This window comes from Lagopus leucura, unplaced genomic scaffold, assembly GCF_019238085.1.
Source record: "Lagopus leucura isolate 7727_CA_CO unplaced genomic scaffold, USGS_WTPT01 Super-Scaffold_100015, whole genome shotgun sequence".
Taxonomy (NCBI): domain Eukaryota; kingdom Metazoa; phylum Chordata; class Aves; order Galliformes; family Phasianidae; genus Lagopus; species Lagopus leucura.
Window position 1 is genome coordinate 9,874,977 of NW_024962269.1, and position 22,614 is coordinate 9,897,590.

The window sequence follows — 22,614 nt, forward strand, 5'->3', positions numbered from 1 at the left end:
GCCCCTTCACTTGGAGGACCGAGCAGATATTTGGCAAGATTCCCTTGCACCATACCAGAGTTCATTATCTGCTCTCCTGAGCTCCTTCAGCCAGTGATGTCCTCTAATTGATGTGATTTGGCACTGGGCCATGGCGTTAAATTGATTTGTAGGCCATGGGACAGAGGCAGATGCCCTTTGCACAGGAGAGAAGTGCCATGTGCTTTGTTCACTGCCCGCTGCAAGGAGCTGCCAGCACCCGGACCTGTGTTGTTCCCTGACAGGGGACAAAGTGCAAATCATCATGCTGGGGCTGCCACCCTCCCTTTGGTACAGTGTAATTTCTGTTTTCACCCTTTTGAAAAGGCTGCTCCTTTAGCACCCTGTTGTTTTGCTGTCAGTTGCATTGACCATCATGTTCAATTTTGTGTTTTTGTGCATTGGTTTAGGGGGTGCTCCTGGAGCAATCTTCCTCCAAATGGTTCCTGGGTTTTAGCATCCACTTTTGGGGTTTTACCCCTAGAAGATGAACACTGTGAAAAAAAGAAGCCAGGATTTAAGTTCTGCTATATCACCAACCTAATGAATATTTCAGTTTACTTGAAGACCTTTTTATAGCTGTGATAAAAATATTAATGTAGAAGAGATAAAAATCTCGCTTTCTATTTAAATCACCCTATTCTCACATTGCAAGAACTTTAAAGCTAGGGTAGAAAAACTTTTCTTATCACACCAGAGAGCCACATTCATCTTGCAGATATTTATTGATAATTAAAAATAGTAAGTTTCCAATCAGTCATATAAAAATAATAAATCTGAGTTCTGTAGCACAGCTGTGAGAGGCTGGGGAGACGTCCTCCTTCTCCTTTCCCTTATATTCCACCTTCTTTTACTCCTCCTCCTGGATGTTCCCTTCCCACAAACATCACAGACCTGACACAGCTGGGAGGATTTTTCCTGAGCAATGACCAAATCCCACGCGGAAGCCACTGCCTTGGCAGTAACCTGGGGGCAGAAAACAGGAGACAGGCTGTGCTGTGAGGACAGTGGGGTTCTGCCATGAATGAATAGAATTATCCTTGTGGATATTTGGGTTGCATGTGCCCAGGCCTGCGCACGTTGAGATGTCGTGATGAGGCTATCCTATGGTAAGGATATTTCCATTACTTTTTAGATGCACAAACACAAGAACGTTTTTAAAGCTGGATCCCAACCCACGAGCACGGTGAGGCTTTGTGGTTTGGTCCTTCTTGTCAGACATCAGGAAAAGTCATAGAATCACAAAGGCTGGAGAAGACAGCTGAGATTATCTGACCATCAACCCACCCCCACCATGCCCACAGACCACATCCCTCAGTGCCACATCCCCATGGCTCTTAAACACCTACAGGGACAGTGACCCCACCATCTTCCTGGGCAGCTGTGCCAATATCTCACCACTATTTCAGGAAATAAATGTTTCCTAATACCCAACCTGAACCTCCCTTGATGCAGCTTGAGGCCATTCCCTCTCATCTTAATGCTGTTCCATGGGAGCAGAAGCTAACCCCTTCCTCAGTACAAGGAGAACCTGGGTCTGATCTTCCTTCAGGATCTTCCTTCAGCACTGTCCCTTCTCATCATGGAGCTGTGATCTGTGACAGCTGCTGATTCAGGTACTGCTACATTTAAGAATGTGTGTAAAGGGGGTTAAGAGTACAGTAGTCTTGAAATCTGACTGATAAATAAATCTTTAAGAACTGCAATGGGGAAAAAAAGAAGTTCAAATAGGCCAGGACTATTGGTGAAACACAGCAATATGCAAGTTCAGTGAATGTGATCAAAGAACAAACAAGATGTGCAATATTCCTGCAGTCAGACCCAACCTGCAGCACTACCAATCCATTATGCTGGATTTTGTCAGCTCATCCATTTTAGCACCACCAGAAACACTGCTCTAGTAAGCATTGTGCCTACCTTCAGCCTCACATTTTACTTAGATGTCCTGGTGCTCTACTGTGTTGGGTTTTCTCCAATTAAACATTTCTGTGGTAGCGATACAGCTCGGTAACAGATCTTCAGCTTTAAATGCATTAATTAGAGAAGGCAATTGTAGCCTGCCAGCACATGCCACAGTCCTGTTGTTGCTTTTGCCCACTGAACTTTCCTGCAAGGTTTAGGGTTGGTAGCTGGATCATTGCTAGAGGCCAGGAAAAGTGTAACTGAAGACAGTCAGGGGTGGGAAGGAAATGCTTTGCAGTGCAGAAGGAAAACAAAGCCCATGCTGTTGCAAACACCAGCACTAGGGGAGAATGCATGAAAGAGCTCTTAAGCACAGCTCTTTCAGAGGAATGGAAAGAGCTGGGGTTGCATGCGTGCACACGGAGCACAGCCATGTCCTCAGCTGTTACCAACACCCGGAAACACCTCCTGCCATTACCTGTTATAATGATTTCATCTCCATCCTGCAGAAATTTACGAGACTGTCCATGGCCAAGAGGAATTTCTTTTGTCCCGTTCCAAGAAAGCTCCAGCATGGAGCCGAAGCTCTCAGGCTCCTGCAGCAAAAGTTATCAACAGGTGAATGTCTCTTTAGTAACAGTCCTACTGCTAAGCTACTTATTGCTGGAAGTAGATTCACAAATAGATTAGCACAGAGAATGGAGTTTTGCTGTTGATTTACTTTGTTGGTAATACACTGCCTTATTGCTTTGCCTTTGCATTACAATTCCTTGCTTGCTGTAAGCAGTCATGGCTTCATCTGGTATGTTTAAAGCAGTCCTAAATCCTTTACAAGCCGCTTGAGGCAGCTACAGAGAGCATGGAAACAAATCTAGGGCACTCCTGAAAACCCATGCTTTCATATAACCACATTGCAGTTTTATTTATGTTTTGTTCTTCAGAAGCAAAGCTGGCAAAGGTTTATAAATCATCAATGTCAATCTGCAGCAGAATGGGTTAGGGGAAGCAGAAAGCACTGCAGAGGTGCTCAGAATGGAAGGATAGGTATCAATGTTTGGAAACCACTTACCCTGAAGCTGTCTGAAAGACAGCATGAAGAGTGATTATATTTGATGTTTCAGCAAGTGCCAGTACCTTACTCAGACATTGCAACCACTCCCCGTACAAGAGTGATAGCTTGCAAAGTTAGGCCTGTGGATGTAGTATTTTAAATCTGCTGAGCTGTTACTGGTGCTATCAGCACTTGAACACTCACAGGCCCACTGATGGTTCCTGATGCCAGGAGGTCTCCAGGTCGAAGGTTGCATCCATTGATGGAGTGATGTGCCAGCTGCTGCTTCATGGTCCAGTACATGTGCTGCAGGAAGGAGGAAGAGGCTAAAGCAATGAAGGACAAACCTTTGTCACTTGCCTGTGCTGAAGGAATCGCATTCTCTGGATGATGCTGGTCAGGAGATCCCTAAAGATATTTCCTTATTTAATCAGGAACCTTCAGCAGCCTAAAAGTGACACACCCAGCTGCATTTCTAATAGTAACTGTGACATGGCTGATAGCTTTCTATATGATCACAGAATAGTAGAATGAATCATAGAATAGATTGTGTTGGAAGGGATCAAGGATCTTCAAGTTCCAACCACCTTGCTACAGGCAGGACCACCAACCTCCATACCTGGTACTAGACCAGGATGCCCATGATGACCAAGGGGCTGTTGCATGCATATAAACTCAGACATATAACATGTAACTTTGCCCCTTAAAATTCTTCCTCTTTCAGTCAGATACCATTTATCCTCTTCTTCCTCTTCAAGGCCAGCACTACTAGCCCAGGATCCATGATCAGGTTTAGTATTCTAACAGGCTTATAGAAAAATCTCCTCATTACTGCTGTGCTGACTGCTGATTTACTGATTAAGGTAATTACTACAGATGAACAGAGCCAAAGGTGAACTTAAAATGGTTCACCAGCCCACATACTGTACCAGGGCAGACCTGGGCTCACGGCTGTGTCCCCATGGGAGGTACAAGTTGTGACTGCAAGGCTGTCTTCCACTGTGGCACAGCAAGAGCCCTTTTACATGAATTCAAAGCTGAGCAGGAGGAGGAGCTGCTCTCTTGTTCAGTGCTTGGGAGTTCTCATCCCAATGGAGGGAAAAGCTGCCACTACCATCCTCTCCTCTCCCTCTGTTTGCATATGGACTGATTTTTGGATGGTCCTGTGAGGTGCCAGGAGCTGGATTCAACAATCCTTAAGGGTTCTTTCCAACTCATGTTATTCTGTGATTCTATGAACCTTACCCAAACCTGACCTGATCTTTGACTAATGCAAAAATCAGTATTTGAGGCTGCCTAAGAGCTGAGCTGATAGCATCAGCAAGATTTCAAGCAAGTGAAAGAGGCCAAAGTCCTACCTTGAAATTGGACCTGCATATAGTGGTTGGCATGCTCATTCCTTCTCCTGCAGAAAATAAAATGCAAGAAACAGGGAAACAACTCATTTGTTTTGGATGAATGATGGAGTCTTTTCATTTATAGATGGATGACTCCTTTTATCATTACAATCCCTAGCAGCAGAGCAGCAAATAACATTTTCCATTCCCTTAAGAAGGCCAGAAAACAAGTGTATGGATGGCACCAACGTAACATCAAGCTACCCAATTCTGATCATTTCCTTTACTGAATGAGCAACAATACGGACAACAACTGGACCTTCTGCTCAGTGAGGCCATTAACTGGGCTTTGTGCTGGCCTAACATCACGGATTTCTGCTTCCTCCTTGCCCAACTTTTGCCCACCCATTCAGACAGCCCCCATAGGGGCTCCTCATCAAAGGTTGATTATCTGCAATCCTCAGGTGGGCTTCATTCCCTTCTACGTGCATCACTGGTTGGCCAAGAGGGAATGTGAAGAGCTTTGCAAGAAAAGAGGAATGCAGAGCCTAGAGCAAATTGCCTTATGTACTTGGGGGGGTTCTGCAGTCCTTAATTGGTGATTTCAGCTTTACAGCTGGCTCCACACTGCCATACCTTTTATTGCAACAAAGAGATTGATGTCAAAAGTGTAGGGTTCTTCATCCCGAAGGTAGGGCAGTGGTTTGGGATCCTAAAGTCATATAAAAGATGTGACAGTTTACACAAGCAAAAAGGAAAAATTCCATGTGCCATCTCAGTGAGTTCTTGTTAATGCAGGCTGTGCTACAATCCATTTACTTTACCATTATTACTGTTCAGATTATTGCTTTTCTTGCTCTCACACGCACGCTTTTAAGGATCTTTCTGAGCAGATGTGATATCCTGCAGATTCAGATTCCCTCTTTTGCACTTGGGCTCCAAAAGCCCTCTCCATCTTTTTGGCATAGATGTTAATCCAAAACTAATACAGAGCTAGCACATCTCTGTTCTGTGCCTGCTCAGAGAGGGTGGTAAATTCTCTGTAAGAACTTCATTATCTTTTCCCATTTTAACTACAGTTCCACATAACGCAGATGTTTGAACAAAGTACTCTGGCACGAACCCTTTCTCTCCCTCCTGCTTTCTGGATGCTAAGCACTACCAAACATGACCTAGCAGCTCAGTGATCAGTTCATTTTCAAGACATTTTAGAGGAGATGATATTTCTGCTCTGCTCGAGTGGGCAGGATGGCAGGTACCACGTGTTTGTGCCGCATCAGTCAGCATTTGGATTCAAAGGGCTCAAGCTTTCTTTGTGTCTTTGAAGCAGGATCACACTTACAAACTGTTCAAAGTTTCAAGCCTTTTTCTCTTGCTGACCTGGATGGGGTTTGGCAGCAGGAATGGCTGCAGAGCTTCCATGGTGACAACCCAAGGGGAGATGGTTGTGCCAAAGCTCTTGCTCAGGAATGGGCCTAGAGGAACATACTCCCATTTCTGGATGTCACGGGCTAGGAAGGGAAAATTGAAAGTAATGCCATTAAACATACTTGGAGTTGTACAGCCTCTACACTGGTGAAAGACCTCTGCACAGCTACAGAACAAGTTGTGTGGACTTGGAAACATTCTCACTACCAATTTACAGCCATTGTGCCCAAATTCTGGTTTAATTCCATTCCCTTTCTCAAGCCAAAGTTCTCAGACCAGCTACATTAAGTAGTCAGGGATAATTAAAGCAAGCTAGGTCATCCATAACCATATTTTCCTCCTCCGTTCACTTAAACTGACACCCAGCCAGGGGGCTGCACCAGCCGGAGGGCTCATTTCACCTCTATAACAATGCTTTTGTCTGCTTAAACCTCTGCATAGGCAGAGGGATTTGTGATTGCCAAATTATTTCCTAATCTTGACATTGAAATCAATCCTCTGTTTAGATCACCATCCTTAGTGCTGCTCGATCCCTGCTAGATGGATATTAGCTCTTTCATAAGTAGATCAATCTTCATTAGGCAGCAGACACTGGTTCTACTGATTGATCAAAGATGGGTTTAGAAAGAGCTTAAGAAATGCACGTAGTATTTCATTTTGAAACACACCCAGTGGTTTCAGTGCCCATGAATGTGTTTTTAAAAACATTATTCATCCATCTCTAGGGCACCCCATAACGCTCTGACCCCACCCATGGTGCTGGTTACCACTCCAGTCGTTCATAAGGACCATTCCAAAGATGTGCTCATGGGCTCTGCTGACTGGGATCGGCTCCCCGTGCTTGTTGCCAGGTCCTACAAAGAATGCCTGAAAATCAAAATGTTGGTTAAGTTTCTGAAGGTAGAAAGCTTCACCCCTTCACAGAGGGTTACATGTCAGAGCAACTGAGGTTGGCCAAGACATGGTTTTTTGCATCCTTTCCTGTACTAATTAGACAAGGAACAACCTACTCCCTCTTTCTTCCCCTCCTTAAGACTTTGAAACTCTTAGGAGACTTGCATTTCCAAGAGACAGGAATTAGCAGGACTGTATCAAAGCAAAGGAGAAAAATTAGTCCCTCCATTTGCAAATCAGTCCATTGGCCACTCATATTTTCTGTGGGCTGTGAAGATGAAAGAGAATTAAAGTCATTGCATTGCTCAGTGGGTGACTACAGTGACAGGAGGTAGTGGGGAAATGTCCCTGCTGGGTGTTTACCATGCCCTAGCATCTCTCTTACTCCCATGTAAAACAACATAGGCCACAGAAATCACAGCAGGGAACCCTAGAAAGCTCTCTCCTTTGGAACCACGCTAAGCCACAAGAAGATGCACTGTCCAAGGATATTTAATTACAAAACCCACAGCATGGGTTTTCTCTTTCTAGCCAGGATGAGGTGCTTGGGTTTCACTTGCAGCAATTTCTGCTCCCCCAGCTCCTGCACAGCCTTTCTGGGCCTCCAAATCCCCCACATCCAGGAAAGGATCCTGGCTGCAGCTCCATGAGAACTGCTGACCAGGGAACAGGCTGTGGTGCCTGACAGGAGAACCTGCCATCTGCTTACTTCCAGGTTGCTCACGTCTGACCAGACAAGTTGTTTCCAGTCTCAAAGCTGTATTAACAAAACAGAGGATGATCTAAAACACCCTGCTGTCCTCAGAAGGGAAGATTTCCTCCACAGAAACGTTCATTGCCTGCTATATGGAGTTTTCAGAGGAAATGGATAAGTGGATCGTGTAATATTCATTTTAGAAGCTGATCCTACCTTTTTTTCCCCTCTTTTTAATGTTTATCTATTAAAATGGCAGGGGAAAAAACCCATCTTACCATTTCTAACTCGATATCCAAACGCTTGCAAGCACCGAACACTGGAGGTTTATCTGTGGGCATAAAAAAGAGTATTTTATAGGCAAGAAGCAAACAGAGAAATGAAAATGAAAACTGTACAGAAGAAACAAAGCATCCAATGCTGCCTGGCACGCAAACACAGGGCAGTTTTAGCTCTTGGCTTCCCCTTGCTTTCTGCCTTGACCCCAGCTGGAACATCACAGACCCTACACTGCAATGTGCAGGGAAAACAATAGTTTAAAAAAGAGTAAGGGACCATGTTTAAAGCCTGTCATGGACTCACCATTGTCAGGTTTCATTTGCCCCACAGGTCTCCGGATGGGTGTCCCGGACACCACAACAGAAGATGCCCGGCCGTGATACCCAACAGGCAGGTGCAGCCTCAGGAAAGAGCATCACAGAGTATAGGTTAGATCTGAGAGCACAGCGCCCAGAGCAGCTTCATGGGCCGCACAGAGTGCAAGGTTTGAGGAGCAGGCTCTGCACAGACGGGCAAAAACAGCTGCACCATCCTTGCTCTGTGATACAGACATACAAAATCCTGCAACCATGTAGCTGTGCTAATGCACTCCCGTGCCAATGCTCTGCTTAATTCCTTGAAGCTTAAACCCAGAATGCAATTGGCAGAACACAGTTTCTTAGGTAAATCTGCCCTTGAACCAGAGGTTCATTGTGGTTGGTGCAGATACACCAGCACAGGTTGGGGAAGTGGGATTTGGGGCTCTTTTCTCAAGCTCTTGACAGCAGTGTGAGCTGAAATCAGTGTTTTGCTGAAGGGTTACCCTGACCTTTAAAAATGCATATATATACCTACGCGTGAGCACACAACACAGCCACCCTCATAACCCACCAGTTGGGCATCAGAGCATTCTCCTTCCCCCGGAACATGATTCCAACGTTGGTGGCATGTTGTCGCGACGAGTAGAAGTCGGTGTAATCTCCTGCATGGATAGAAATCCAGAGGATGTGGAGCAAAGGATGTGGAAAAGCCCCTCGTGTGCTGGGACTAAAGCTGATGAAAAGAGTGGGGAGGGGTGCAGGGAAGGATGCAGGGAAGGGTGCAGAGGCGCTCAGCCGCATTTGGAATTGGATACAAGGCTGCACGAGAGGAGCTCCTGCCGAAGCGGGCGGGCAGCTGCTGCCCTCTGCTGGGGGATGTTGTGCTGGAAGCCGAGCTGCAGCCAACTGAGCGTTTAATGCTGTGCATAGCTTCGGGTGCCGTAACTTAAGAAGGACGTAAAACCATCAGAACCTCCGCAGGAGGACAACGAAGATGGTGAAGAGTCTAGAGAGCAAGGTGTGTGAGGATCACAGCCACAAAGACCCTTGGTGTTGCAAATCTGATGACAAGGATCTCATGGCAAAGGACAACCCTTAACCCACATCCAGGAATTTTCAGGCTGATTTTGAGCGTCCCTGGGCTTTTTTTCTTGCACTGCAGACAGCACCTACCATGCACTGCATACAGTGAGCTACTTCTGGCTCCTACAAAGCCCACTCCCCATCACAGCTATGCTAAGTCTGAGCAACCTGGAAATAAAGCAGGTCCTTTAGGCAGGAGCAAAGGGCAGAGCTGAGCAGCTGGCAACCCACAAGGCTTACCAATGTGTGCCGGCAGGTGCATGGTAGCAGAAGCCTGAGGTACAAATGCCCTGAAACAAAAGACAAAGACTTCAGCTCTCAGAACAGTTTGTGGCTTTCACCCTGAAGTGGTTTACAAGCACATAAAGGGCTGAGAATCTCTCGAAGCTGCTCCATCCTTATTTTACTTTGCAAAGCCTTGCAGCGATTCCTTTCTGTTGAAATAAAAACAAGGGCACTGCTGGGATAGGGGGAGGCACGAGCTGGAGGTCCCACAGCCACCTCCCTCATGGTTGGTGTGCATGGAGCTCCATGTGTCCCCTGGACACCTGGGAACTCTGATCAGCTGTAGGTGCCCTTGTTTAGTGCAGGGGAGTTGGACCAGTTGGCCTTTAAGGGTCCCTTCCAATCAAATGGTTCTATGATCGCATTTGCAGGCAGTGATTAACCAGAGACACAGCAAAGGGTGGGAAGCTGTCCCTGAAGCTGTCATTAGGCACAAACAGCAGTGGGATCCCATTCAGATGGTGGGCAGCTGCCTCAGGCCCACGCTGGCTCACCGTTTCCGCAGGCCTGCGTTGTCCCGCAGCGTCGGCTCGGCGGCTGACAGCAGTGACTGCAGCAGGGCACGGGCTTCCCTCCAGGCTGTGGGACCCAGCCCCATGAAGGCGTTGAGGGTGGGCTGATGGGCAATAGATAAGAGACTGAGCTTTGCTTCACAAAAAACATCCAGGGCCCCAGATGCCCCCGCTGCATCCTCACAGCCACAGGCTCTGCCTCTAAGCGTAGCACAGCCAATGGTGCTGGCCGTGTTCCCCATGAGATGCCCCAAATTTGTGCCCTGTCACAGAGATCGGTTGGATATTAGGAAAAATCTCTTCTCAGAAAGAGCGATGATGCAGTGGCACAGGCTGCCCAGGAAGGCGGTGGAGTCACCATCCCTGAAAGTGTTCAAGAACCGTGGGGATGTGGCACTGAGGGACGTGGTTTAGAATGGTCACAGGCATGGGCTGATATCTAGACTAAGTGATCTTGGTGGTAGTCTTCCCAAGACCACTCCATATGGCCCCCAGAATGGGACTTTGGGAAACTTGCATTTCTGTTCCTGCCTTAGATCCAAATCCAAAGTTTCATGAGGAAAGCTGCTAGCACTGCTCTGTGCTGCACTAACGATTCAGTGGAAAAGGCCTCAAGGTGACTGGAAATACTTTGCTCATTCTGGATGTTTCTTTCACTTCTCCTTACCACTTAAAACATGGGTGGCATTGCTTCATTGTATTTCCACTTTGCAACTACACCAGGCTAAAAACGGACCAAGAGCTTCAGTGCTGAATGAAAATCAGCATTCCCAGTTTGCTGTCTATGTCTCATTGCTCATTGCTCACAACTTTCATGCACATATTTAAAAGCATGCAGAAATTCAAACTATAGACTGAGATAAATACCTGGTCAAAGACATGCTGGTGTTTGGCAAGAGCCGGTCCATCAAACAGATGCTTGATTACACTGAGATCCAAAATTTGGTCTCCAATTGCTACTCCAATCCTGTGCCGAGGCTGCAAAGCGGTGAGAGTCAGAGAAAGAGTTTACATTTGTAGCCAAAAATTCTGCAAAGAACACACGGAGGAAGGCAGCAATTGCAGGGAGCCGAATCCATGAGGACAGGATCTAATGTCACAGCAATCTGTGAACACTGGTGCAATCCTGACTGCAGGGAAAGCATCCTGCCTGTGTAGGAGAGTGCCACGGTTGTGTTGCCTGACGGATGACAAAGCCCCCATTCATTTGCTGCAGTCCTGAAGGGCTCACCATGCTGGTGCTCAGAGCAGCACAGACCATCACAGCCCATCACACTGCAGCTCCACCACTGAGGAATGGGCATTTCAGAAACTCTGCCACGTTCAAAGGCAAATTTCAATTACCCACGCCTTTAAGCAAATAGAGACAGTCTGGTTACACTCATTAGGAAAACTAACTTAACAAAATGGAAAACAAAAATCACTGATGAAAATCCATGCTATTAAACCTATTTTTTAACCTTGAATTTCCAAACGAGATGTTTCTTAATCTTTAATTTCTAAGCATGATTCCCAATGCGATAAGGATTTATTCAGCAAACATTCCTGCAGAGCACTCTAAAGGTCACATCAGGTTAATTTGTAACTGAGGTGCACGACATCAACCACCATAGCTCAAAATCAGGGCGACACAGTGCCATTTTAAAAACATTTTTCCCCCAAATAATTTCCATAAACGCTTGCCTGCCTTCTAATAAGATCTTAGCAAATATGTTTTCTTCGATGAACAGTCTGAAGGTGGAAAAATAATCCAGACTGGTTAGATAACAACGCATGCACCTAGGAAAAGATTAAACGAACCATCTCGTTTTGATCCGTGGAAAATAAGAGATCAGAAAACACAATCTTTGGGCTTAAATTCTTTTCTAAACCAGTATCGATAAGCAGAGACAGCAGCAACCAGGAGATAGCAATGAAGTTTCAGTACGCAGTCCTCCAGTCCCTCCTTCCCAGGTATTTCTCTTTTTTTTCCAGGGCCTGTTACAGCTGCTCTGAGGCATTGGGTGGCTGCAGGTTTCAGGTCAGCAGCTGCCTAATGGGGCTCAGCACCCAGGAACTGGGAGCTCTCTTCTTTGGAAAAGGTTGAGCCACATTTCTTGGAGTCCCCAGTACAAGAAAGAAGCAGAGGAGGGCCACTAAGATGATCAAAAGGCTGAAGCATCTCTCCTATGAGGAAAGGTTGAGGGAACTGGGCTTGTTTAGCTTAAAGAGAAGGCTCTGGGGAGACCTCGTTGTGGCCTTCCAGTACTTAAAGGGAGCATATACAGGAGGGGGAATGGCTGTTTATGAGGATGCGTAGTAATAGGACAAGGAAGAATGGTTTTACACTGAGATGGGGAGGTTTAGGTTAGATGTTAGGAGGAAGTTTTTCACACAGAGGGTGGTGATGCACTGGAACAGGTTGCCCAAGGAGGCTGTGGATGCCCCATCCCTGCAGGCATTCAAGGCCAGGCTGGATGTGGCTCTGCGCAGCCTGGTCTGGTGTTGGCGATCCTGCACATAGCAGGGGGTTGAAAGTAGGTGATCATTGTGGTCCTTTTCAACCCAGGCCATTCTATGATTCTATGACAAAACAGAGCTGGCTCAAGCCTTTGGGCACAGCTTTGCTTTGGCACATTTAACCCTTTGCTGCAGTGCCGTGCCCAACAAGCCATAATGGGGCTGCAGCAGAGACAGAAGTAACACGTGTATGCTGTGCTCTGCTTTACTACTCCTGCAACCACTCCACCCAGCTGGTGAAAGCAGGCTGCTAAGGGCCAGAACACGGCACGTACAAATACAGCTATTGCAGGAGACAATTCATTTAACAATAAAAGTAATCAAAACTACACAAGACCTATAGGACGCAGCAGTCAAAGTGCTCCTCAGAAGTATTAACACTTTCCATTCTTCAGTATGGTTTTGAGGAGGCTGACACCAGAAACCCTACATGAAGCAAAAAGACAATGCAGTAGCTGCTGCTCTGCTGTCATATCAGCAACCTGCACCACCTGGAAGATTTTTCCTTATCCCACATCGCTGGGAGTTTCTCCTATTCACAGGATCCACACCATTACAACAGCCCAAGGACAACACGTGCTGTTACTCACCTCCTCCCTGGTGGAAAAAACCCCATAGGGGAGATTTTGAAGAGGGAAATCTGAGTCCTTGTCCACGTGGATGAAAGACATGCTGAATGCTCACAGAGATGGCTCCGACCTGCTGGGCCACTGCGTTCCCACCTCAAAGGAAGAGCCCCTTCAGATGTTGCAAGGGGGAGCACAGCAGCACCAAATCCCACCCTCCATCCGCAGCCCCAAACCAATCACAGCCCTGCCCGCATCCCACCCCTCATCCTGCTGGCAGCAGCCGCGGTTAATTAGTGCCAGAGGTTTGCATGAGTCAGCAGCTGCTAACTGTTCCTGTCGAGGTACGGGGCCAGCACGCAGACAGGCTTTTCCTGCTCGATAAACCCTTATGTGAAACCAAGGCCATCCCTCAGCAGCTCCATCCTTGCAGGTGGGGAAATCCACGCAGAGAGCTCCAGATGGGGCACTGAGACCAGAGATGCCATCCATTTACCTTCCATGGGGTGATTCACTTGACAGCAAGGCAGGAGAACGATGTCCCCACCTAACCTCAACGGAGCAGTTCTTCTGCCAGCAGCTCAGCAACACTGAGAAAGTGCTCAACTGTCACCTCCAGCTGCACTTCACCTTCTTTTTAGCTTCATAATGCTGTATCCAAGTTACATTTTCGCCAGACGGTTCCAATAGCTTAAAAACGGGTTTGTGCAAACAGGACAAGGGCAGGGAAACCTGTGGCATCTTCTGATCACCAGCCCAGCTTTTACCCAAAGCATGGGACACCCACATTTGGGAAAAACAGAAACCAATGAGGGAATACTTGTGAAACTGAAACCAAATAGAAGAGGTCACACCTTTTCAATAAGCATGGTTAGACAGCTTGTGACTGCCAAGGCAAAGAACTTATAAGAACTTATTTTTTTTTTTTTTTGGCAGAGAAGACTCATTAGAAGAAACAGAACAAGCTGGAGAGGCAGAGATTCAGCACAAGATGACACAACACCAGTGACAAGAGCCCATCTGTGACAGCTCCTCACTGGTAGCAAAGACAGCTCACGTGGTGCCATCTGGAATGGGTTCTTATTTCAAACAATACAATGCCTCACACCAACTCCTGCAAAATTCCCCGTAAGCAAATTCGGTGCATCTCAGATACAACTGTTCCAGTGACCACTGAGAACGTTTAACACTGCGAAGTGGTTTCATGCCAGGTTACAGGAATTGTGTGTGCATACTCCAAGAAGAAAACATCTTGAAAGCGTGCATCAAATACGCAGCACACGTCTGGAAAAACAAGATTTATGCAAGGGTGCTGTAGTGTTGTGAATGTACTGGTATTAATTAAAGTGTTCATCTGCTAACCTAATGCTGATGACAGAATATGAAAAGCATCGCTGGTTATCCAGGCTGAGAAGCAGATCAACCACCATGATAACATGAAGCCAAGGCCAAAGCAAACACCAACTTACTATCAGGGAAAGGTTGATTTCCAGTCCAAGTTTCAATATTACATCTTTCAATATTCTTTACTCGGAGCAATCTGCACAAGCCAGGCCACAAACAGATTTATTAGGTTATTTTGAGAATGTTACGTGTAGAAACAGAATTACCCAAGACTGACCCTGCCAGTCAGCACTGCCATCACACTGCAAATCCAGTTTCCTCTTGGCACAGTTGCATTTCCTACCTTATAATCAAGGGCCAGCAGAATTATTGCTTCATAACAGGCAGCAGTAAGGATTACATGAATTCCAAAGGCAGCTGCTTCTCTGCCCTTTCTTCTTCCAGTCTCTCAGATACCAGAACTTACAAAACAATTGTTTTTCCCCCATTGCAAAATTGATGGCATCTCCTCTCTGCTTAGCCCAGAAACATCACTGCCAGAGGAAATAGAAAAGGATACTTCTAGATAAAGGAGGAGAGACCAAAAATACTAAAGAGGAAGTTGTTAAACTCAGAAGGAAAGCTTTAGAGAAGAGTAAAGCGGTGGCTAAGTGAAAAGCAAACAGCCACGAAAAAAGAAGCTGCTGCTCTTGTGTTCTCTATGCTGCATAAGAGGAAGTTTAGCAAGTGCTCTGAGGAAATGTAAGATCTTTGACCCATAGGTGTAGACTGCTACTGGAACATGGAGTTACTTCTCCCCTCCTTTACTACAACAACACTTTGCTACATCAATTGTGAGTAAGCCACTTCAGCAAGAACAAGATACTTCATTTATGACTGGTCTTGCAAATTACTCTCCATAGCAATCTGATAGAGAAAGCTCCTTCTGCTGTGTAGTGTTTGTGCTAAATGCTTCGTCTACTAATTGCCAACCATAGCTTTTAAAGAGCATTCAGAATTTTAAAGGATGCAGCCAGCTTTGATTAAAAATTTAACATCTTAAATAAAGCCACACAGTTCCATTTATTTCACAAACGCTCAAAGGCAGCCGCAAGCCACCACGTGGAATTTCAGCCAGGGATCAGAACCACCTGGAGAGGAATTAGTCCCACCTCAGCGCTCTGCTAAGTCCTGTGATAAGCAGCACTGCCTGAATTTACCATACTACACAAACTACTCAGACTTTATGTGGATGACCTGGGTGGTAGAATGGTGAAACACTATGGGTCTGATCAAACATACGGTCTTAAAGACAATTACTGAACAGTTACAAAATGGTAAGAAAGGTTCTCCCTACCCCCCCACAAGAGGATTACTTACAAACCTGCAGATCTGCTGATGCATATGGAGGGTGGCTGTGGCAGCTTTCCATGTTGGAGCCTGTGGATTTCAAACCTGAGAACACAATGCCACTGGAGGAGCTGTCTCAGGACGCATTCTGTCATCTAACTTCAAGGTTTGTGCAGTGCTCTGTCACAGTGAATCACAAACCCCAGAGCAGTATTTTCTAGGACCAGAGTCACACGTGCTTGGCTCCAGGGCCTAATCGCCAATAAAGCTGGAGACACTGCTTTCACCTATCTGTAGGCATGTTCCCAACTTAAGCATATCATCACAGATAACCCCACTCCTGCACATGTCAGGGATGCTGCACAAAACATAAAATCAGACTATAGCTGGCACTGGGATACGTACAGCCTGTGGACAAATGCACTGTAAGTAAAGGAACCATCAATGGAAGGATCCGTGAAAACAAAGCAGGAGAGATCCAGGTTATTGATGCCAGTGACAGCCACAGGGGCTCCAATTTTTTTTTTTTTTTTAATTTTATTTAATCAAAGTTAAGACATGAATAAACATAAATACAGCACAGGTACTTCAGATCATTCTTCATATTGTGTACAGACAGACTGATGGATGTAATACCAATGGAACCTGCAGTCAGTGAAGTGCATACAGCCTTCCCCCATACACACAAACCAATTAAAAAAAAAAAACAAACCACACAGACAATCTCAGCACACACTCTCATTACAAATGATTCATACATAAATAGGTAGAGGGTGCAAACAAGCTAATATGCGAACATGTATAACCTCTCGTTAATGGGAAAAAAACAGAAGCAGCCATAATGATTAAAATACATTCAGTTACTGATAACTAGTTGTGCCATACAAGGCATTATCAAAAAAAGGAAATTGTGCTGCAGAGAAATGCTATATACAACAAGAAAATAAACTGCAAAGTTAACGCATGCATGTTTTATCCTGGAAAAGCACAGCCCTCCAATATTTTCTCCACGTTTGTTATAAAAGCCCTCTGCACTCAACTAAAATTAAAATGATCTTAAAGGATAATACTTGTAAAGTTTTACTTAAGTCTTCAGCCACAGAAAACTGCAATGAAAATAAATGTTCGGTCATTTTCAAAACAAAAACAAAGAACAAAATCTATTCATCTGATGACATGCATGATTAAAAGGTCTAGGCAAGGTACACTGCTCTACATTCCTGATGACTAAGGAAAAAAAGCTCAAGTCAATTTAATTTGCAGATGGTCAAAGGATTTTGTATTCCAGCAGGAGCAGCAGTTCAGATCTTCTGGATTTTTTCCCCCACAACTACAGGATTCTCTTTTCTGATTTTCTCAGCAGCATCAGCTTTGTAATTGTAAGAGCAACTGTGTACATCTGAGTAGCGGTGCATTCCGCAGTAAACGTTCCCACACCGACACTCAAACCCTGCGGACAGAAACATCAGTTTAGGCAGTTCAGTGTTCTGAGCACACCCACCTGTTCTAAATCCTGAATGTGTTCACTCACTATCAATAAATCTGTCACCAGTGTCAATCAGCCAAAGAGAAGCTCTGCTGCAGAAAGCATAAGAATCACAAATAATACATTTAAGTATTTAAATCAAGACTTGACCAATCCTTCCTATTGCATTATGTATCAGTGCAAAACGCATTCCTGAAGACTTCTGGATCACTTTCTTTGTTTCTGAACCATTATCCCACACAACCCAAGCTTCTCTGGCCCTTCCACTGACCCACTGCAATGATGGTTAGCAGATGGCAGCCAGCTATCAGCCAACCCCCAGCTAAGCAGACTTCAAAAGAGCACTACTTGGAGTTATAAATTTCACTTCAAGAAAAGAAGCTGAAAAACAAAACAAATGCATGGAAGACTAGATCTAGTACAAGCCAGCTAGAAACAAAACTTGGGCAAAGGCTCTTTCAATCAACAGCATGAAGAAGTGACCATACCCCATTTATGCCATAAGATGCTTTCAAAGCTCCAAAGCCTAAGTTTCTTTTTAAGAAGCAGCAAAATGAGAATTTCTTACCAGTAAGTCCAACCTTCTTCCTGCACATGAAACAGCGATTCTTTTTCTGTTTTGGTTTGTCAAGTGACTTGTCTTGCTCTTCAGGTGTAGGCTCTGCATTCTCTGACACGGAAGCTAATATTAAAAAGTTGATGAGAACACTGGAAAAACATTTCTCTCTTCTTCCTCTAAATGATATGATAAGCTAAAGCCCATCTTGTTCAACTCAGGCTGTGGGGTTAGCAATTTTGCCGCACCTTCGGTATGTGAAGAGTCATGTACTCAAAGCACTCCCTCCCTTTAAACCTTCAATCCAACTCAAGGAGAGAACTCACTGAATGCCCTTATAGAATTGACAGTATTAAGTTACCACACATTAAAAGGTTTGCTATCCGTCCCTTTATACATCAAAGTAAGTAAAAATAGGTTTAAAAATTAAGAGTCAGAGCTGCCAGATTTGAGGAGAGAATGAACATCCAGCACCAAGTGTTTCCCATCACTGTTACTGGTCTGTTTCCTAACACAGGAAATACAGAAAGAAGCTTTTAAGCAGCATTAGCAGCACTGTATATTATGAGTACGTGCTATGAAAAATCCTCCTTTCCAAAATGTTGGAACACTTATTTTCACTGAAGGTTGCAATACTGAGGCCATACAAAGTGCAGTGCTTCAGAACAATCTCTTCTACTGTGATGCTGCTACTCACCTACATCTACAGCAAGGAAGTCACTCCTTTGCCCATGAATCTCAGAACTACAGGACGTCCACTGCTCTGAAACCCACGAGGGAGGGAAATACCTCTCTCAGTTTGAAGAGATTTGTTAAGACTACTATCTGTTCAGACTAGTTCAGTGTTCTCTCACATACGGAAGACAGCTTACAGATTGTGTGGAAGAACAAAAAGTACTGGCAATATTTGCCTTACTCAGGTCAAAACAGAAACTGGTTGGTTTTCCTCAATATTTGCACATTCCTCGCTTTTCAAAACAAAAATAGATACCAGAGCAAACTTGATTTCAAGAAGGGCTCAAGAGGTTTGCAAGGTAAGTATGAAAGCAGTAAGGACTGAAAGACGCACAAGAAGTATCAGAAGTGGGAAGAGTTACCAAAGTGAATTCTAGCAGTGTTACACAGAGCAGACCTTCCTGCGTTTATTAATTCATTAGGAAGCCTTTATGCCATAAATTGGCATTTCAGAGCTAACAACTCAGGCTTGCGTTTCCTCTTGCAGCAAAATCCAGTTACTTCAATATAAGTTTTTACAGAAAGCCTCTGTAACTGTAAGGCAAATTTAAGGAAAGCTGGCACAGTTCCCTGCACAGCAAGGCTCTCTAATCTACACATACACTTATTTACTTTCTACATAAGACTCTCACACAAGAAAAAAAGGTTTAATAATATTTAAGGGATGCTGCTTACTGCTGAACTGAGTGGGAAGATTCTACTGCTGCCACAAGTCATTTTCTATCTACAGTAATAACCATACATTCTGCCTCTCAGTTCGCTTTTGCACAGAAGACAGATTTGACTGCAGATCCTCTCTGATAATCATGAATGCCCCAACTAATAAAGTCACCTTTAGATAACAGGGTGTCAGTGCTCTGTAAACTAGGCATGACACACAACAGAAAAAAGCCAGGTAAAATGCAATGCCACCCAGCTTGGAGCTCACAGGAAATATGCTGCAACCACTCCCAGCTGCTGTATTTTGTCTGGATTCCAGGATGCTGCTGCCTGTGCTGCTGGAACTGGTTCCCTCCCTTCCTCCAGCCCCAGCCCTGCCTTTTGCTGGGGAACAGAAGCACCAGCAGTACCAGGACAAGCTGCCAACTAACCAACAAGGAACAGAGCAAGAAGAAACATTCACCTCTCGGGAGGCGACAAGCTGTCCTGCCCACTAGAAATCCCTTGCTTTACAGAGCGTGCTCCTAGCTGATCAAAACAACCAGAGCCTGGATTTCCTTCTAGAGGCAGCAGCTTTTGCTAGTGCTTTGCTCATGCCAAGTCTGCTTGAACTTCAGCATACTCTGACCATGAAAACAACACCTTGGAGATAAAGCACACTTAGTTCTTGCATCCCTGCAGGCTCAACACAGAACTGCGTACATTTGTTGCAAAGCTGCTGACACCTCATCTGTTCTCTCCTCTCTGCCTGCTCTGGATGTTTTGTTTGTCACCTCTGCTACCAGGCAGAGCTTCTGAAAGAAAAAGGTCATTCCCATGAGAGGACTAACAGCTACATTTACCTTTTAAGCACATCTGACCAAACCTAGGAAGAACAACACTCACACCCCAAAAGAAATGAAATATAAGGTTAAACTAGAAGATCACTACTAATTTTCAACAACAAGCCAAAGTGATCAGCCTAACACACACAGCACCTACAGAAAGACAACAGCAGGATACTGCTGCATTCCAGTCCTGTTTGCATTTTTTCCTCAAATGAGAGGGATTGTTTCAGCCTCAAATTAAAGATGCAACAAAAAAACAAAAAGCAACCTTATCATTTGCACTCCTTGCTAGGTTCCCATACAATTTAAAAAGGGTTCTCTTCTCACTTGGGTCAGGCTAGCCTTCCCCCACCACAGGCAGAAGGAGTCTTAGATGTTGGCTGATGACAAACATAAGCTAATCCTTATGGATATGAACTAGAAAGTAAAGATCATAATAAAACAATCACTGTGCTACTTGAACAACCTTAGGAGTAAAGCAGAAGTTCTAAAAAAAACTAATCCAGTACACTACTGAGAGACCTTGTACACAGTGCTATAACATGGAGGCACTACGTTTATTTTAATGCTATCTTATGTAAAAGCACACTTACCTACAGAATTGAAGTTTAAATCTTTATCATCCTTCCCTCTCCGCCTGGAGAACTCCTCTAGTAAATCAAAATATCCTACGTTATTTCTGCACTCCTATCATAAGCATTCTCCACACCCAAGTCCCTGGTACCACCACAAAAACATGAAGTAGCCATCAGTGCCACTCCAGTACTGCTTACTGAGACAGCCCTGATAAGGCCCACTGAAGCTGATGAACTTCTGGCTCAATAGCATTCCCATTAGGTCCAGGTTACCTCCCTGTAAAATTCCACAGCAACTACTCTTAAGAAAGCTTTTTATTCAGTCAGTGATACCTCACAATGAAAACAACAGCCCCACAACCAAAGCCAAGCAAGTGCAAAACCAGCTGGCTTAACTGAGAACAAACATGCCTGCACTTTTCAGCTGGTCACTCAAGTTGCTTAAGTCTGATTTCCTCTTAAAAAGTCTTTCTGAAATATGTGAATCCTAACCTGACTGATTTTAAACTCATTAAGCCTAGAGCAGTGAAACACCTTTTTCAATTGCTTGCAGGCTTGCCAGGAGGCAGCCCAATTAACCCAGTGCCCAACAAACAAGGAATCCTGACTGGCTAATTGTAACACGGCTGTAACATTGAGTGAAAGGTACAGCAGTCCACAAGGTAACCTAAAACGAGTTGCAGAGATGCTCAAAATAGAAGAAAGCTGCTAGAAGAGCTGGATTGTACCTACTTAGTGCATTTCATTTTAGGTCACCTTCAATGATACGTTCATAACAACAGTAAATTAAAGATATGTACCTATTAGCCACTATCTAGTGTCTGGGCTTTTTGCTCTACTCGGTACCTAAAAGCAGGTTTTTTTCCCAGCTAATAAATGCTGAGCAAGTGAACAAACAGGAGAATCCCCCCCCACACACACACCCCATCCACAGACAGCACAAGAATTATAAGCTCTTAGTTTGGGACTCCTACCATACTGAGACTTTTTAATGCTACACAGCTAGCCATGCTAACTGCTTCACACAGCCCTCTTACATTCTTGTCAGAAGCCTAAAATTCAAATTCTGAATGATGTGAAAAAACAAACTTTAGGATGCAAAACCTTAACAAGGCAATAAAGCCCACTTAGCACTTAATGTAAGTTGCTTTCTTTTCAAACTTGCACTTTTCAAAGCAGAAGGCTAAACTGGAAAGGCTACATTTCATACAGTTTTCAGTTAAGGGATAGCACAGAAGTAATCTTCAGAAAAATGGGGCTGACCCTGCCACAGCCAGTTATAAATAGGGACTGTAATTTAGAACTGCAATTACGTGCTGATGTTCTTAGTTTAGAAACTAATAAGGTACAAAGAAAAGGACACAGCTGAAACACTCTAAACACCTGACGTAGGTTGACCCTTGAAATGCATTCTGCAGAATGGGAATACAGGAACATACCCTTGAAATCAAAGTTTCTAGTTCCTATCTTCCCATAGGGAGAATTAGTTTCAGAGACAGATAAATACATGTTCCCTCTAATTCTCTGAATGTGATATGAGACATTCTGAAAGCTTGCAGGGTAAAGCCTTTCCAGAGGCCCAATCACAGAAAAAGCAAAGATGATTTTAAGTCACAATACTATTACCCTACCTCCAAGTGAAAAAGCAGTATATGCTGTAAGCCCAAAGTTTCAACTTGCAGTTAAGCCAAGCAAGATGTATATGTAGACAGAGACACTAACCCAGGCTCTGGGTGGAAGAAGAATCATGAGACTAGCAGGTTTTGGAAGCTTTTGGGAGTGATGAGCCTGAAGAACTGACATCATATTGCCTGATACAGGCTTATTCTGATAGAGATATGACATGCAGTACAAAGATTTCTGTGGCTGACTGATCTAACCATGAGGTCCCCTGCAAGGCACATACCTGTACAGGAGCTGGGTTACAGCAATGCTTCCCAGTTTCTCCATACTGTAGAACTGAGATGAAAGTAAAGCCATGTGTGTATTTTTACTCAGAGGTACAACAGCTCCAGATATGCCTTGAAAAGCCACTTCCACTGTGCAAGTACCCACAACTTGAGACCTATAAGCCCTTGCAGCCCCTGCTTTCTCTCAGACTAGGTAAGGTCAGATGTCACTGATCTGTATATTAAGAGCATGCCTTGTGCACACTGTCAAAGTTGAGGTATTCTGTTCCAGAAAATGAAGTAATGGACACTAGTACATACTCTTAAAGATGCATTCTGGATGTAAATATGTTTCCAGTAATTAAC

The 22,614-nt window shown here is 44.6% G+C and overlaps 2 protein-coding genes across 4 annotated transcripts in view; both read right to left on the bottom strand.

The window, feature by feature from the left end:
• Positions 1-724: 724 nt before the first annotated feature.
• Positions 725-13,034, bottom strand: FAH (fumarylacetoacetate hydrolase). Its single transcript, XM_042876148.1, has 14 exons — positions 12,872-13,034; positions 10,650-10,760; positions 9,765-9,886; positions 9,226-9,275; positions 8,474-8,564; positions 7,907-8,004; positions 7,603-7,655; positions 6,504-6,603; positions 5,689-5,819; positions 4,945-5,020; positions 4,330-4,376; positions 3,176-3,277; positions 2,399-2,516; positions 725-984 (listed from the first exon to the last, which is right to left on the bottom strand). The coding sequence occupies exons 1-14, from the start codon at positions 12,950-12,952 to the stop codon at positions 905-907; spliced, it is 1,260 nt and encodes a 419-aa protein (XP_042732082.1). The 5' UTR covers positions 12,953-13,034; the 3' UTR covers positions 725-904.
• A 2,998-nt stretch (positions 13,035-16,032) lies between these two features.
• The window catches only part of ZFAND6 (zinc finger AN1-type containing 6), a 33,994-nt gene continuing 27,412 nt past the window's right edge, over positions 16,033-22,614 (bottom strand). For 2 of the 3 annotated variants that reach the window (XM_042875915.1, XM_042875916.1), the window contains 3 exons: positions 20,378-20,434; positions 17,575-17,688; positions 16,033-16,970 (listed from right to left, as the gene is read on the bottom strand). In XM_042875915.1, the coding sequence (XP_042731849.1) occupies positions 16,822-16,970; positions 17,575-17,688; positions 20,378-20,434 (320 nt within the window). In that variant the 3' untranslated portion in view covers positions 16,033-16,821. The remainder of the gene's footprint in view (positions 16,971-17,574; positions 17,689-20,377; positions 20,435-22,614) is intronic. The other variant, XM_042875917.1, reaches the window with a different exon arrangement.